The sequence below is a fragment of the Balaenoptera borealis genome (assembly GCF_965194805.1).
Source record: "Balaenoptera borealis genome assembly, chromosome: 18".
NCBI classification, from domain to species: domain Eukaryota; kingdom Metazoa; phylum Chordata; class Mammalia; order Artiodactyla; family Balaenopteridae; genus Balaenoptera; species Balaenoptera borealis.
This window is the reverse complement of record NC_138877.1, coordinates 7537248-7553145: the sequence shown is the minus strand read 5'-3', so window position 1 is coordinate 7553145 and position 15898 is coordinate 7537248. Positions and strand designations below refer to the sequence as shown.

Sequence of the window (15898 nt, the reverse complement as noted above, 5' to 3'; positions counted from 1 at the left end):
GTTCCTGTTAGACTTTGCAGTAAGTGCTTTTCCGGGGGTTGGTGTGTTGAGTCCCTGTCTTTTAGGTGCGGGCTTCACAGTTTGGAGACAGCTCCCTCTCCTCGGTGGTAAACACGCGTGGTGCGTTACGGTGCCTTTATTCCCATGAGATATTTTACGGACGCATTTTGCTTTTCCTCCCGTCTAGCCTTTTAGGGTCCATGTTTCCCATGCCTCGAGTTATCTATGCCATGGCTGAAGATGGGCTGCTGTTTAAATTTTTGGCCCAGATCAACAATAGGACCAAAACACCAATAATCGCCACGTTAACCTCAGGTGCCATTGCTGGTAAGAACTGGAATTTCACACGCCAGTATTGTAACAGTGGAGTTATAATTCCCGAGGGAAATATCTTGAATTGTGCTGGTCTGAGAGAAGTTGTAACCGGCCTTTTTTAACTTTGGGTTTTTACTCTTGTACCTGGTTTATTGCAAGGTAACTAAGTGCCTTTTTGACAGAAGGCAGAAGCCAGTTTTACCGAGGATGTGATGGAATTCTCAAACAATTTGAATTTTTAAATAGTTATCGTTTCATTGGACAGAGCTTAGAATACACGCTGTTCCTTCAAAGCCCGGTGTCTTTCCCCTTTTCTGAATGTCCCTGAGCAGACCTTGGTGGGATGACATTTTACACGGTACAAGCCAAGTGACTTTTCGTTGGTACTGGAAATTCACCATCCGTGTGTCTTAGCTTGTGAATTCTCTGGGACGTGAGAATCCCTTCCGATCGATGCTTTATAAAACGTGTCACCTGTTCCGCAGGGGACATTGAGGGTGTGGCTGGTGAAGCCGTTGGCCCTGAGTTTATCAACAATGGCAGGTCCAGAGGAGGCCGACCTGACCGCATAGCGGGTCCCTCTCCAAGAGGACAGTTCCGAGAGGTGAGAGCCGGGGGCTAGAGAACCCTTGGAGCTCTGTGTGTGCCATGAAAGCCATGGCAGCCCCGCGAGGAGACTGTGCTTTTTTTTATGTTTCCTCCTCGAATTGCGTTTCGTAGCCCAGGAGGCAGGTGCACACAGGTGAGAAGCGGAGGCTGAGAGGTAAAGTGTGATGCTCTCGCCCGGGGAGTGCAGAGCTTGCCTCTTGGTTCCTGGTTTGTTTTGGGGCCAAAGTAGCTGGTTCCTTCCAGCCCATGAATAGAGCAGTGGGTCTTCTTGGTAAATGATGACACACGATACCAGTCACAGCTGTATCACAGGAACTTGTCACATAGCCTTGGGTGAGGCGTAGGACCATCTTAAGGAGTGAATTGTTGTTTAGTAGCATTTACGCCCTTAGCAAAGTGTGCTTATAGTTTTGTGGATTAATATTATATAATGAAGGAAAGCCAGTTTTTCTTATTTTACACATTTGTTACGTGAGTCTGCATTCTTGAGGGGGATTGCAGTGGGGAGATTAAGGGGCGCCATGTGCCAGAATATGACCAGTATGTTTAAGGGATTAAGGAATTGGAAATCGTGTTTTTTCAGTATTTACTTGTAATCTGATTGTATTGAAGACTGGCCTTAATTTCCTTCCTCTGCTTATTAAGGGACATTAAACTATAATCTTTAAAGTGACTGTAGAGTACTCACATCGCCAAACCAAGGGTTTGCTCTTTCTTTTTGTTTGGCAGGGGTGGTAAATAAGTATTTAGTTTTCTAAAATCACCTCACATGGAAGAAGTTTGGCTCGAGTTCCTCTGAGTGGGAACGTAGGCATTTTTAGCATACACAGGGGAATCCTCTTCTAATTATCCAGAAGGGCCTCACTGCTCTTTAATTCTGTTTTTTAGCCTCAATTTGAATTTGTTTTAGTTGCAGTGGTCTGTGTGGGCTTGAGAAATATTTGTGGAAAAGTTAACGGCTTAGTGTTTATGTTTCAACTTGTGTTGATTGTGCGTGATTTGAAAATATCCCAAAGTAGATCCAGCCAAGTTATTTTTTAAATGGGAAACTTGACACATATACCCACATAAATAGACATGCATACTCTCATAAAAATCTACACAAGATTTTCAAAGAAGCATGCATGTTCTGTTTTGCTTGAAGTGGGGTCATGGCAAAGGGACTGTATTGTCTGGGAACAATACTGCTTTCCATGCCCACCTTCTGGGTTAGGATCCTCTGTTGAGGGCAGTGGACTTGCCCCCAGCCGCCTCCTCATCACTGTTGCCTGCTGATGCAAGTATCAGGAGATATGCTTGGGGAAGCCAGTGGCTGTCTGGTCTGCCTTGTTCAATGGCACATACCTAGCACCCAGTGACTGGCATGCTCACGAGTGCCATTGGATGAGGGATGAGGGATGAATGAATGGATGGATGATGGATGGATGGATGATGGATGGATGGATGGATGATGGATGGATGATAGATGGGGCGATGATGGATGGATGATGGATGGATGGATGGGTGTTGTATGGGTGGATGATGGATGGATGGATGGATAATGGATGGGTAGATGATCGATGGATGATGGATGTATGGATGATGGGTAGATGATGGATGGATGGATGGATGGATGGGTAGATGATGGCTGATGGATGGATGGATGGGTGGATGATGGGTGGATGGGTGGAGGATGGATGATGGATGATGGATGGATGGATGGATGATAGATGGGGCGATGATGGATGGATGATGGATGGGTGGTGTATGGGTGGATGATGGAGGGATGGATGATGGGTGGGTAGTTGGATGGATGATGGGTGGGTGGGTGATGGATAGATGGATGATGGGTAGATGATGGATGGATGGGTGGTGTATGGGTGGGTGGTGTATGGGGGGATGGATAGATATACATGTCTGTCTATGCGTCTGCATGGTGTAGGGGAAGACACATTGGGCTCAGAGCCATAAGAAACTAGCTCAGAGCCTGACTCTTCCACTTAATAGCTGTATGACCTTAGGTAAGTCTCTCAACATGTCTGAACTTCACTTTCTCCATTTGTAGTGTAGGGATGGCTGGCAAAATTGCCATGAGGGTCAAAAAGGATCATGTTGATAAAAGTACTCTCCATATATATGTAATTCAGACAGTAATTATTATTACTGTCTGTTGAGAGCTGTGTATATGGTTACTCCTGAGCTCTTCTCCCCTTTAAGCAAAGTCACCGTGTTTTTCCATGGAAAGGGCCGGGGAGGGCGAGGGGGAAAGTAGAAGCAGCACCCCTCACACAGCCTGGGTCGCAGCTGGGTTGTGGTTCTGGCTGGCTGTGGAGGGCCATGCTCGGTCCTGACTTTCGTTTCCTCCCCAGGCGTGATGGCCTTCCTCTTCGACCTGAAGGACTTGGTGGACCTCATGTCCATTGGCACTCTCCTGGCCTACTCTTTGGTGGCCGCCTGTGTGTTGGTCTTACGGTAGGTATGGCTCTCTGGGTTCCAGGACAGAGGCACCCTGCCAGCCTTCTTTTTAGCAGTTTGTGTCAATGGTTTATACAGTGTAAACTTCAGGCTGCGGACAGCTCCTTTGGGACCCGCCTGGGAGAGGGTGGGGTCTGGTGGTAGAAAGCCTGGCTACTGAGAATATCCCTGAAGAGTCCGGGGTGGCCCCACCTGTCTCTCTCATGGGCCCTGATTTTTCTGGCTAGATGTTGGGAGGGTAGAGACAGATTATCAACCCGACTGTTGGGCCTGGATCCTTGGATCAGAATTTTTGAAGGCTTAGGGTAACGATTTCAATTTGGTCCAGGTTCTGGGACAGAGAGGACTGGGGTCAGGCCCTGGTGGGAATTGGGAGAATCCAAGACCTGTGAAACGTGGGTCAGTGTGATGCTTCTGTGGCAGCAGTGCACCGGCCCCGGAGGAGTGAGTGCCGTTACAGGTCCCGGAGTAGCCAACCGTGTTCAGGAAGACTCTCCAGGTTCTGGCTTGGAGTCCTGTCTGGACCGGGCCAGCCCCGTGGAGGACCCTAGTAAAGCAGTTCTGGGCCGAGGCTTGGTGTCCTGGGGTCCTCCGCTGCCACGGTGCCCCTCTTTTCAAGCACACCCCTGCTCCAGTTTTCCTTTGCTCTGGGAGACAGGGCTCTGCTTCCTCACTCCCAGGAACGACCCCAGGTAGGGCACGTGATGAGAACAGGTACTCGTGGAGATGCTCAGTGTGGTCACCTGGGGAGAGCCCCCGACTTTCTCAGGGGTTTATACTTGCCAGGCCATTGATTCCATCCCTAACGTGCTCTACAGCTAATTACCTAGCTTGAGCCTCAGTAGTGGCTCTGGAGAGTCAGCTAGAGCTAGTTTGCTAGTTTCCGACCACTTTTTCCTTCCCAAGAGCTCAGTGCTAAAATCTTCTCTGAGTTCCACCCCACTGTCTTAACTGACCGAATGGTATTGTATGAGTGAGTCAGTGAAAAAAGTGGTTAAATATCTTTATATTCGCTCTTAGATTAGATGCAGAATAATTCAGAGCACTCCGTTTTTCAAAGCTGGTGGGAAGGATTCGACCTTTGTTCATTTTGGCTGGGAAGATAAGGAGCCTCATTTAAAATGAGTGTTTCACTTGCAGGTGGCTTGTGTCTTGGAAATCAATGCCACAGGCTTGGTCCTTCACCCAGCTCTATAGAGTTATTTATTCCAAGGCACTTGGAGTTTTAAAATAAATTGATCCAATTAAGTCTTGCAAACAGGATTTCTCAAATTCATCAGACTGCAGACACATTTCTCTGGCTCTCTGCACCAGATAGGGTCCTAATATAATTGCTTTCTATTTCTGTCTGTACTGTTAGCTCCCTACAGCCATAGTTTTGTTGGAAGTGGCCTAATACCTTAAGCATCCAAGGGCCAGTGCTACTTTTCAGAGCAAGAGAAACTCTCGGGACCTTCCTCTGGGCTGGTTCATGGTGGAGGTCAAGTTGCCTCATAACAGAGACACCAAGGAGGGTGTTGCCCAGAGGCAGGAGCGGAGGGTGAGGCCTGGGTCTCCTCCTCTGTTTCTCTTCGCTGGGAAATGCATCATTGTGATCATCCTCTTCCCGTCTTATGCCTTGTGTCCTGGGCAGCTTACCTTTGAAGGCTTACTAAGAACTTGAGTTAGTGTGTGTCCTTTTGCTTAATTAAAGCACATTACGACGGTCAAGCAAACTGCTGCTTTACAGGTATCAACCAGAGCAGCCTAACATGGTATACCAGATGGCCAGGACCAGTGACGAGCTCGATCCAGTCTACCAGAACGAGTTGGTGAGCACCAGCGATTCCCAGACGGGCTTTTTACCAGAAGCAGAAAAGTTTTCTCTGAAAACCATACTCTCACCCAGAAATACAGAGCCTTCCAAATTCTCTGGGCTCATTGTGAACATCTCAACCAGCCTCATAGGTAAGAGCCTGCCCTTCCCTGTGCGGTGTTTGGGGTGTTGCTTATCCCCGGGGGTGGGCAAGAGCCGGGCTTGCCCTGGACCGTGAGGTCAGTTATTCCGTCCTAATTGGGGTTGGTGCCTGCAGAAACGGAGCCTCCCTCTCCGTGGGTTTTGGGGAGAACTGAGGAGATCTGTGTGTGGAAACTTGGGAAATGATGGAAGTGCGTTTCTCTCTCTCCCTCTTAGCCCTGCTGGTCGTCACCTTCTGCACGGTGGCTGTGCTTGGCAAGGGGGCCCTGGTAAATGGGGAGCTGTGGGCAGTCTTCGTGCTCATGGGCTCCGCCTTCCTCTGCTGCGTGGTCACAGCCGTCATCTGGCGGCAGCCCGAGAGCAAGACCAAGCTCTCATTCAAGGTGAGCAGCTCGGCCTGACCTGGCTGCAGGAAACCCCCCGGGAGGCCGCCCTGCCTACCGGGCTCTGCGAGGCCTGGGTGGGCGGAGGGAGGTGCTCGCTGGCCGGCCTCGGGCGACGTGAGCCTGGGGCTCCCAGGCACAGACGGCGCCTGCTGAGAGAGGCCGGGCCCTGGCTCGCAGGTGGGGGAGCGCCCTGCGTTCTCTGGGCTTCTCATAAATACACGTCTGCCCTGGTGGACCGCATGTCATCACCAAGCCTTGGGGATGACCAGGGCTTCTGCATTTTTCGATTCTACACATAATAAGGTAGTTCAGCCTTAGAGATAAAGCAGAAGCCCCTCTTCCAGCCCCTTCAGGGGAAGAGCAAGAGGGGAAATTAGACGAGAGCTCACTTTGGCAATTAGTAGCATAGAACAAACTCCCACCTACTAGGATTTGCCTGCGGGGGTGTATTTGGGGGGACGGGGTGTGGGTACGGAGCTGGGGACTGGCACTCAGCCCCTCCCCACGTAGACCTGGCCGTCCGTATCAGCCTCGGGTGCACTACTTTCTTGGGTAGTTTCGCTAAATGACTCGAGCAGACGCCGTCCGTCCCGCACTCTCCATCGCATCAGACCTGACGCTCCGCCTCCCGTCTCTGCAGGTGCCCTTCTTGCCCGTCCTTCCCGTCCTGAGCATCTTTGTGAACGTCTATCTCATGATGCAGCTGGACCAAGGCACATGGGTCCGGTTTGCAGTGTGGATGCTGATAGGTACGTGAGTTGTGGGTTTCGAGGTGACCACGTGATGTCCCAGCGTCTCTTAGAGGCCCCCAGCCCCGCCAACCTACGTTGAGTTGCTCATTCGTCCTCCCTGCTACTGGCTGGATGGCTCGTGCCCTCCAGCCGCCCCCGTTTCAGATTTCAAAACACAGCGAAAACACGCGTAGTCAGCGGTTTCCTCTCTGACAGTGAGGAACTCCTGGTAGGCTGTGGGTCCTCCCCTCCCTTTTAGATAACTTTAAAGCCTTTGTCTGCTAGTTATCTCGGGCCAGAGCTTGACTTTCTCAGAACGAGCCCGTGAGTCTGCTGTCCGTCCCAAACAGTGGGCTGCGGGGAGTGGCTGGGCCTGTGGGAAGCAAGGGGTCACCCTTTGGGTGCTGGCCCCATTTAGCGCCGACCGTGGCCCCTCTCTGGGCCTCCGACAGCAGGCGCTGCGGAGATGGACCCGGCTTCCTTCTGTAGTGTCGGAGGCCGGGGGCCGGTGCCCGGGAGACTGGCCTTGACCGGTCCGTGCCACTGACGAGAGCGGTGACCCCCAGGCCGTGTTGCGGCCAAACCTCCCAGCCCCAGTGACTGCGGGAGTGGAGGTGGCAGAGGTGGAGGACGCCCGCTTCTGAGCGTCCCCGACACGCTCCTGGGTCCCAGGGCTTTTGGTGGCTGGGTCCTTCCTTCAAGGCCTGCTCTCCTGTGTCACTGGCACAGAGGTGGCCCCAGGGGGGTGGATAGTTAGGGGCACAGACCTCTGTGGCCCCTGACACTCGCTGGAATGACTAAATTCACGGGTTGCACGCAGTCCCAGGCGACCTGAATGTCTGAGTCACTCAGGGAGGGAGAACGAGGGCTGTACAGACGGCGCGAAGAGCCTGGGGACCCCCAGCGCCCTTGGAAGTCCACCGTGGCGGGGACAGCCTGACTTGTGCAGGGTCTGTCCTGGCCCCCCCGGCGCCCGCGGGGCACCCCGCCAGGTGGGCAGTGGATGAGGCTGCGGAACCAGCGCCCACCCCACCCCGCCGGGGCCCCCAGCCCAGCCGCCCCCCTGGCCTGAGGCTGCCCAGAAGGACGCGCCTTTGCCGAGCGTAGAGGCGACCCTGCTCGAAGAGTCGCGCCCTCCTCCACGGGGGCCCTGCCTGGGGCCGCCACCTGCGGAGGCCTCTCGGCGGGGCCGCCTGCAGAGGCTGCTGCGGGGACTGCTTCCCGGGACCCGACGGTGCCCGCTCACACCGGTCTCTGCCCTCGGCCCGCAGGCTTCTTCATCTACTTTGGCTACGGTCTCCGGCACAGCGAGGAGGCGTCCCTGGCCGCCGACCCAGCAAGGACTCCTGACGGTCACTTGGACCATTGCAAGTGACGCACAGCCCTGCCCCCAAGGCCCCGGCAGCACCTCGCCCCCCTCGCGCACCCACAGAGCACAGTTGCCACGACGGGGTGGCCCGCGACCCGCGTGTCCTGCTCAGGCCGGCTCGCTGGGCCCGTCCCCTGGCAGCTCCCAGCTGGGGCCACGGGGCCGAGGCTGCCCACCTGCCTCTGAGCCTCTCCCTGAGCAAGACGGCAGCCCTTCTCCTCGCCGGCCGGGCGCCCCTGCTGCTGCGGCCTCGGGCAGAATGGAGGTCACCTTCTCTCGTCACCTGAGCGGTCCGGCCTCCCTTCCAGGGACTGTGCTGGACACTCCGGTCCCCGCCTCCCCGCCCGGCCCCGAAGAGCCGCCCCGGATGCCAGCTGAGCACCACGACACGGTCTGTCCCCAGCTGTGCCACCCCAAGCCTGAGGACAGCGGTTTAGTTTACTTAGGAAGGAAAACTAGACGGTCTCCTTCTCCTGCTTCTGCCCTCCGAGCTGCCTCCAGAGGGGTCGTGAGGACTGCGGTCTCCCCCCTCCTTCCAGGCAGGGGCTCCGGCCCCCCTCGCACACTGCACACTCGGGCCGCAGGCCGGGCTCTGCATGGGGCCAGGGCAGTGGCTACTCCACCCGGACTTCCTGCAGCCACCAGCCGTCCAGGCCCCGGGCCAGTTCCTGCTGCTCTGGCGTGTCTCAGCGCCGCCGAGTCCTGAGTAACTGGAATGTGACTGTTTCTGTAGGACGCGCCTCGAATGAGCAGAGCGGAGAACAGCGCTTCCTGTGGTCCTGGCTCCTCCCTGAGTCCTCCTGCCACTCGTAGGTCGGTGTCTTGGGTCTCAAGGTTCCCAAGGCCGGCGTCCGCTCGTCCTGAGTGACGGCGTGGCCCTCCAGCTGCTTCTGGCCCCTCTTGTGTCTTATCCTCACGTGGAGTCCTTCTGTCCGTCGCTGTGAATCAGTCACTCCACCACATTCAGTTGGCGCTTAACAGTGGCGCGGAACACAGCCGAGTAATTAATTACCCCGAATTGTCCAGGGTGCGGGGTCTGCATGTGAGATGGTTTGGGGTCACATTGCTGTGCCTCTCGTGTGGGTGTGTGTCGTCCACATGCTGCGGGTTGGTGACCCTGCCCCGTACCCCTGCCTCGGTGTCCGTGTGTCCCTGTGCACACGGCACTCCCTCCCGAGGCCCTGGGGACACTCCTGGTAGCCGGGCCGAGTCTTCCTTCCCGAGAGAGTGTAATTCAGTAGACGGAAGGGCCCGTGTTGGCAGGAGGTGAGGGCCAGGCATGTTTTACTCCACAGAAAATGTAAATGCTGCTTTTGAAGCTTAGCTCCCCATATCTTCCCCCTCTGGCCTTTGTCACAAATCTGGTAGAAAGAAGCCTGATGAACTGATGGCACTTGGCTTTTCTCCCTCTGCCCCAGAAAGTTCTTGGAGAAAAATGCAAGAATGAGTGAAGCGGCCAAATGGCAGGGTCAGCCTTCGTTCTAGGCTCTGGCCACTCTGGTCACTCGTGGAAGCTTTATTCTCAGTATCACTTGTGAATCTTCCAGCGGGAGGATTATAAGAGCCCAAAGCTTGGATTTCCAAAGAAAGGTATTTAAATTTATGTAGCTTGGTGCTGTACAATATTTTGATAAACGTTAACTTATTTTGTTGGGGTTTTGGTTGTCTGCTGTCTTCTTGGGACCTGTTAGCCATTTGTTTGCTTGATTTGTCTGCTGTTTTTCCACAGAGGCAGAGAGCGTGAGGGAAAGAGGGTGTCCAAGAAAGGTGGCAGGTTGAGAGGTGTTTTTTCTCTTTTTCGTTCTGGCTGAAATTTCCCCGTGTGACACCCCCCAGCAGACTGCACGACTGACGTTTCAGCCAGCAGCGCTCGTGGCTCTCCAGCCAAGAAGGTGTGTCTCAGCATCTCACGGGGCGAGCGCGTCCTGACACGTGGTCCCCTTCCTCACCCAGAGCCGCGAAGCACCGCGCAGAAGGGCAGTGGCTGCCTCGAGAAGCCCCCCGCCCTCCCCCCCGGAAAGAGCGCCTGGGGTCCCGGGATGGGGCCTGTTGAGAGCGGGTCTTCGTACCGCTGCCGAGGGTTTTCTCTTCTGTGCGTGGGGCGGTGCTGCCAGGAACGGCGTTTGGTGGGCGCCTCCGAAGTCAGTGGGCTCTCTGATCACACCCCTCCTTCCTGGCCCTGAGCTGGACATGCGCACAGACACGTACACACACAGACCTGCCAGACAGACACACGGACACAGACACACAGCCAAAAGTAATCGCCGGAAGTGCCCGACGGGTTCACATCCCAGCCCCTCCCGCACTCGGTTCCACGGCTCGGCTACATTTTCCTGCAGGGTCAGAAGTTCCACATTTCCAGTGACGCGCCCTCCGGGGACACCGTGTCTCCTTTTATCTGTGCACCAGCCCCAAACAGTCACATTGGAAAGACCCGCTTGTGGTGAGGAAGCGCCCCTTCCTGCCGCCCGTGGCCCCCTCCCTGCGTGTCCACGGCCTTGTGAAAGCCCACGCGGGGTCCCCGGGACCTGTGCCAAAGTGAGGGGTGCGGGGTCTCCGGGGAGGCAGCGGGGCCCTGAGCCACCCCCCCGCCCCGGGCGGGGATGGGGGCCTCGGGCAGGAGCTCGAGCCTCCGCACGGCCCCCGGCTCACCTGCTCGCCCCTCCTCTGCCCGACTTTGGGCCGGCTTTGCTTTTACAAACCCAGAGGGCCCCGTGACGGAGCCATCTTTCCAGGCCGTTGTGGAGAAGCTGCTGAGTTTATACTGTCGTCAGGGTCACTCGCGTCTCCCCCACTCTGGGTTTTGTCCCGTTGAGTCCGTCTCCATCAGGTGATCGGCTTTCTGGCTCCGTGTAGTTTGGACACCACGGGCCTCGCCCTGCCCTGTGTCCACAGGTGACCGCAGCACTGCGGAGGCTTCTCTGCCCACCCCGAGCCCCCGGGCCCGTGACACTCCCTTCTCCACCTCTGACACGTCTGTTCACACCTGGGAGGGGCGCGGGCCCAGCAGGAGCCTCGCGATGTGTTTGCTGTGCTTTGTGCATGGCGTCGGGGCGGACGGCGGGAGGCGGGGGGGACCCGGGCTGTACCAGGTCGCCTCCCCTCCACCCCCTCCTCCCGGCAGCCAGGGTGAGTTGACAGGTCTTGCCGTCCCGCCTAGGATGGCGTCTAGCCTGATGTAGGCAGAGCTGCCAGCATCGGCTGTGTGGACACGTCTCCTAATGGCCCCACCCAGACTGTAGGCGAGCCCACGGGCATTTGAGGGGCCTCACTGCTGGAGGAAAGCTGCCTGGCTTCATGCTGGGACCTGTCTTTCCTGACCTGGGTGCCCCGCTTTGACACATTAAGAGCCGCTTGTTCTGTTGGCACCCGAGAACCACCCCCGTGGAGACAGGAGGGAGGGGGCTTGGTGCCAGGCCCGGTGGCCCGGGTGCTCTAGGATGGATGGAGAGGCATGACCACCACGACCACACTCTTTGGGCGCAGGCGTGTGACGCTGTGTGAGTTAACTTCAGATGGAACTGAATATGTGTTGTGCGTAATTGTTAGGTGTAATTTAAAATGCGTCTGTTTGCCTTGGTAATGAGAGTATTGTACGTAAGGCTCCTTAGGGAGAGCAAGATGTGCATTTTATCAGACTCTTGTGGACTTTTTTGGGTAACGAAATGCTTTATTGGTCCAGTGGTGCAAGAAGCTACATACATTCTGTATCTCATCCTCGTAGTTACAATACCTAATGGGAGGTTAAGGCAGAAAACAAAAGTCAACTGACCTTCCTGTTCATCACTATGGCCCAGTCTGTGCCCGTTGCTTCGCTGGGTGACAGTGCTCTTTCAAGAGGGGCGTGGACTGGCCAAGGGTCTCGGGGCGCAGTTCTCCGGAGCCCCCCTGGCCCACCCTGTAAATGTGTTGAACTGCTGAAAACCCCCATGAGATGAAAGACCTTGGCTTGAAGTCCAAATGGGATTTCTCCAAACAGAGTCAGGGAGGAGGGCTGGGAAGATGCATTCAGACTTTGTTAAATTATTAACAAGGTATATGATTTTGTGTTTCTTGATGACAAACTTTTTAAGTTTGGGGCTTATTTTCCCATTGGAGAAGTTATATATTTAAGATAAGTTTCCTGCTTACGTTGTGCCTTTCAGCCTTGATGGGTCTAAGGAGCACAGAGGGTGATGATCTTCTTGAGGGTTGGTTTCTAATCAAACCTGAAGAGCTGTGGTTTCTTCAGTACACTTTTTCTTCTACTGAACGTGGAGCCATTATTAAGAGAATTGTGTGTTTTTTATTATGTAAATTGTATAATATTTTTGCTTGTTTGATGTTCTATTTTTCTAATAGTTTTCTTATAGTTTCTTATAACTGTGATACTAGATTTAGATTCTGACGCTAACTGCAAATCAGATGGGCCTCTGCTGGTCCCCCTGTTTTTATTTTAAGGACAAGAGTAGATGTCGTCCATCACCTTTAAAAAATGTGAACTTCTGCTCTGTATCCCAGTTTTGCTGACAACACTGCATTGATACCGTACTTCATGTTGTAAAGTCAAGCTCTTTTGTGGTACATCCTCTCATGCTTCCGCAAATCCTAATAAATTCCGTCTATGGCCTGGGCGTGCTCAGTGTGATCTCAGGAATTCCGGCAGCTCGGGGGGCAGAGGGGGGGCCCTGGGGTGGGTGCCCCGCAGGGAGTTCAGACCCTGCTCTTTGCTTCTTGAGTATCTGCCTGCTTCCCCACAACCGGAAGGATGTCGCGTTGCCTCGTTCTCCTTCAGCCGTTTGGTGGAAATCCTCATTCCGGCTTTAGCGCCTCGGCCAGGGAACCCCTCGACCCTCATTTAGGATCCTCTGAAGCCGTCTCCCCACCTCCCACTCTTTTCCGGACTTGGCTTGGGTTTGGGCCCAGAGGTCTTCCTGCCAATGGGTCTGCGGGGCCTGACGCTGCTCGTTTGCAGAAGCACTTGGGTGTCAGTGCAGCAAACCCCTCTGCCTTGAACACCGGCCTTGCGTTTCCGGCCACACGCCCGCCACCCATCTGGAGGGTGGGGTGCGCGCAGGAGCGGGAAGGGATGGGGAGGGTTGTAGCTGTTCTCATAATCCTTGATCTCTCACCACCCCCCGCCCCCCTTGAGAAAGGAAGCGCTTTCTTACACAGGAGGCACACTCAGTCAAGGGGGCCTTGATTCCCAGACCCTGAGGCCCCGCGTGATCACGCTGGGAGGTCTGCTGCCCGAGAGCAGAGCAGGGGGCGGCTGCCGGCCCCGCGCGCTCAGCATCAGGAATGTGAGGGGCATCCGTCGGCCGCGCGGTGAACCACCCACCAGGCCTGGACCGCGGGGACGCTTTCCCTCCGCGCCCAGGGGTCTGCAGGGACGAACGCAGGCAGGGTGCCCCTTCCTGCCCTCAGCCGCCCCCTCCCACAAGGCGATCTGTGACAACTGGCAGGCGCCCGTGAGCCCAGATCCGGACTTGTAGACGGGCTGGCTTCCCCGAGCGGCCAGTCCCGCGGCGCCACACTGCCACCTAGCGGCCGGCGCGGGCGGGCGCCTGAAGCGCCCCCACCAGGCTTCCGGGCAGTTTCCTAGGAAACCCTGATGGGGGCCTGTGGGTGGGGAGTCACCTGGAGCACAGTTTGGTGATGAAACGCGTCTGGTGAGTCAGAAGCTGCCCCCGGACAGCCCGGCCTCCGCAGCGGGGAGGAATCTCACGGACTCCTTGGGTTGCTGTTCAGCCACCAGACGGCCGGGAGGGCGGGGACACCTACCCGGGGTAGCCCAGTCCGCCGCTCTTCCAAGGGCCATCGTTTCGCTTTACTGTATAAGCCTGTCCACCAAGCCATCAATACGGCCAGAAAAAGTGCGATGTGAGAGAGGCTTCGGGAATGAAGCAGGTGGTACGTCCGCTGATGACGTGAGCTCTGGCCTCCTTCTCAGCAGCGATCCGCGGGCACCCAGGACTGAGGTGCGGGAGCCGGGAGAAGCTGCGCGGTCGGACTTTCCCACGGACGCTTTACATTTTCACTCCGTGAAGCGGTGCGGTTACTTGTTGAGCGTCTGCTAACGCAGCCCCTGCTACGTGGATCTGGGTGCAGTTGAAACCGACAGCAGCAGCTGAGCCTGCCTGGGTTGTCTGGGGGGAGGGACCCGGGGGGCCTGCAGGGACGGGAGCGCCCAGCTTAGGCTGCACAGCGCTTCATCCCGCGTGGTGCTGGCTCTGGAAAACTCGCCCAGACTTGGTGAGGGAGGCAAAGTCGCCTGCATGTCCCCCAGAGGGGGAAGGAACAGAGCTGGGCGTTCAAGAAACCCGAGGTGTCCTGCTTTTGTTTTTAAAGAGGTCTGAGAGAAGCAGACAGGTTCAAAAAAAAAAAAAAAAAGATATTTAGCAAACTTAAGCGAATGAGCTCTAGCCTGTGATGGTGGTGGTGATTTTTTCGAGCATTTGACCCAAACTCCCCAGCGGGCAGGACCCCGCCTCTTGCCTAGAGGGATGCAGGGATGCGATAAGAGGGTGCCCCGCGGGCCACTGCTGGGGGCCTGTTCCCGGATGCAGCCACGGAGTGAGAACAGCCTCCAGCAGCGGGTGGGACGCCCTGCCCCCGGCTTCTACCTGAGCTTCGCTCTCCTCACTCCTTCCAGCGTCGGGGACCGAGCGGCTGACTTCAAAAGCCTCTCTGCCACGGCAGGACACACGTACAGGGGGACACAGCTCTCCACGGGTGCGAGGCCTCTCCACCCTGGTTTCCTCCGTGGGCCGTGGGCCGGGCGCCAGCGCCCCTCTGTTAAGCGGCTGTGCTGACAGGAGAATGCAGGGTGGGTATGCTAAAGGTGGTGGCACAAGACGCCAGAAGAAACGAACAGGTTGGGACGGGTTGACAAGTAGATCATGAATAGCAGCCATCGCCAATAACCTGGATACGTGGGTGACCCAGGGGGTCCGGGAGTGGTGCTGGCAGGTCCGGAGTAACTCAAGGGGCTTTATCACCTGCCGAGGGGCTCCTGTCAGGCAGTGGTTCGGGAGGGCAGAGTGGCTGGAGTCTCCGGAGGTCCCTCCAAACCCCACAGGGAACCAGCCTGCGACCCCAGGCAGGGCAGCCCCGAGGGACACTCCTGGGCAGGCAGCCAAGTGGCTGCAGCCCAGCCTGAAGGCCCGGGTGGGGCAAGTGAGCGCTTTTAGGTTCAAGGGGTGTCCTGGCCCCCGAGAACCCTGAGGGCATGAGAAAGCGCATGACAAGGCAGTGCTGTGACCACGGCCCCCAAGCCCGCCAGCCTGTTCCTGGCGCTCTGAGAGAGCTCTGTGACCAGCCAGGTGCAGAGGGACGGGCTTGAGGACAGACCGAGCTCACTCTGGGGTAGAAGCAATAGGTCCACGTCTGAATTCGACCTTGACAGTGAGGGGACTGGCCTCAAATCTCGTGTCCTTTTTCCAACCTCCTCCAACCCACCCGGGCCTCCCCAGGACGGCGGAGACGGAACAGAGCCGCTGAGCCCCCAAAGCCTGGGCAAGGCTGCTGAAGGATCCGGGCTGGAAGATGGGTGCAGGGATCCTGAATCCGCCGAGCTGGGGGAGAGTTGGGGGCTCTCGTGACTCAGAGACGGCCAGCTGGCGCACACACAAGGGGAGCCCAGCCTTCTGGCCTCCCTGCCTGACCCCACCAGACCTCCTGAAGCCTGGGAGGGCCAGGCCAACAGTCATATCAAGTGTATGTCACAGAAGGTCCCTCAAGTTCATTTTAATATGCTTCAAACACAAATAGGCAACACAGAACCCGCAGGGGCCGGCAGAGGAACGAGTGACCCCATTCAGATGGCCACCAGGTGTGCCCACCCCCCCCCAGAACCTCGCCGGGTGTGTGCTGGGCGGCGGGAGGGCAGGGCACCGACGGGGTCCCACTCACCAGGAAGAGGTTGGTGCGGTTCGGCGGGTCTGTGAGCGGCAGGCGGGGAGGCTGCGGCATCTCCGCGTGGCAGCAGCTCTGGCCTGGGAGGTGGACGCCAGGGAGACAGAGGTCCAAGTCCTAACAGTGTGGGGCTGGAGAGGCGCAGAAGGGGCCCGGTGGCCGCTGCCCCTCGTGTTCTGGG

At 56.5% G+C, this 15898-nt stretch overlaps 1 protein-coding gene across 5 annotated transcripts in view; it reads left to right on the top strand.

The window, feature by feature from the left end:
- The window catches only part of SLC7A1 (solute carrier family 7 member 1), a 68593-nt gene extending 56163 nt beyond the window's left edge, over nucleotides 1-12430 (top strand). For 4 of the 5 annotated variants that reach the window (XM_082365069.1, XM_082365068.1, XM_082365067.1 and 1 more), the window contains 6 exons: nucleotides 188-327; nucleotides 3273-3375; nucleotides 5108-5325; nucleotides 5552-5718; nucleotides 6362-6470; nucleotides 7724-12430. In XM_082365069.1, the coding sequence (XP_082221195.1) occupies nucleotides 188-327; nucleotides 3273-3375; nucleotides 5108-5325; nucleotides 5552-5718; nucleotides 6362-6470; nucleotides 7724-7827 (841 nt within the window). In that variant the 3' untranslated portion in view covers nucleotides 7828-12430. The remainder of the gene's footprint in view (nucleotides 1-187; nucleotides 328-3272; nucleotides 3376-5107; nucleotides 5326-5551; nucleotides 5719-6361; nucleotides 6471-7723) is intronic. The other variant, XR_014236820.1, reaches the window with a different exon arrangement.
- Nucleotides 12431-15898: the final 3468 nt, after the last annotated feature.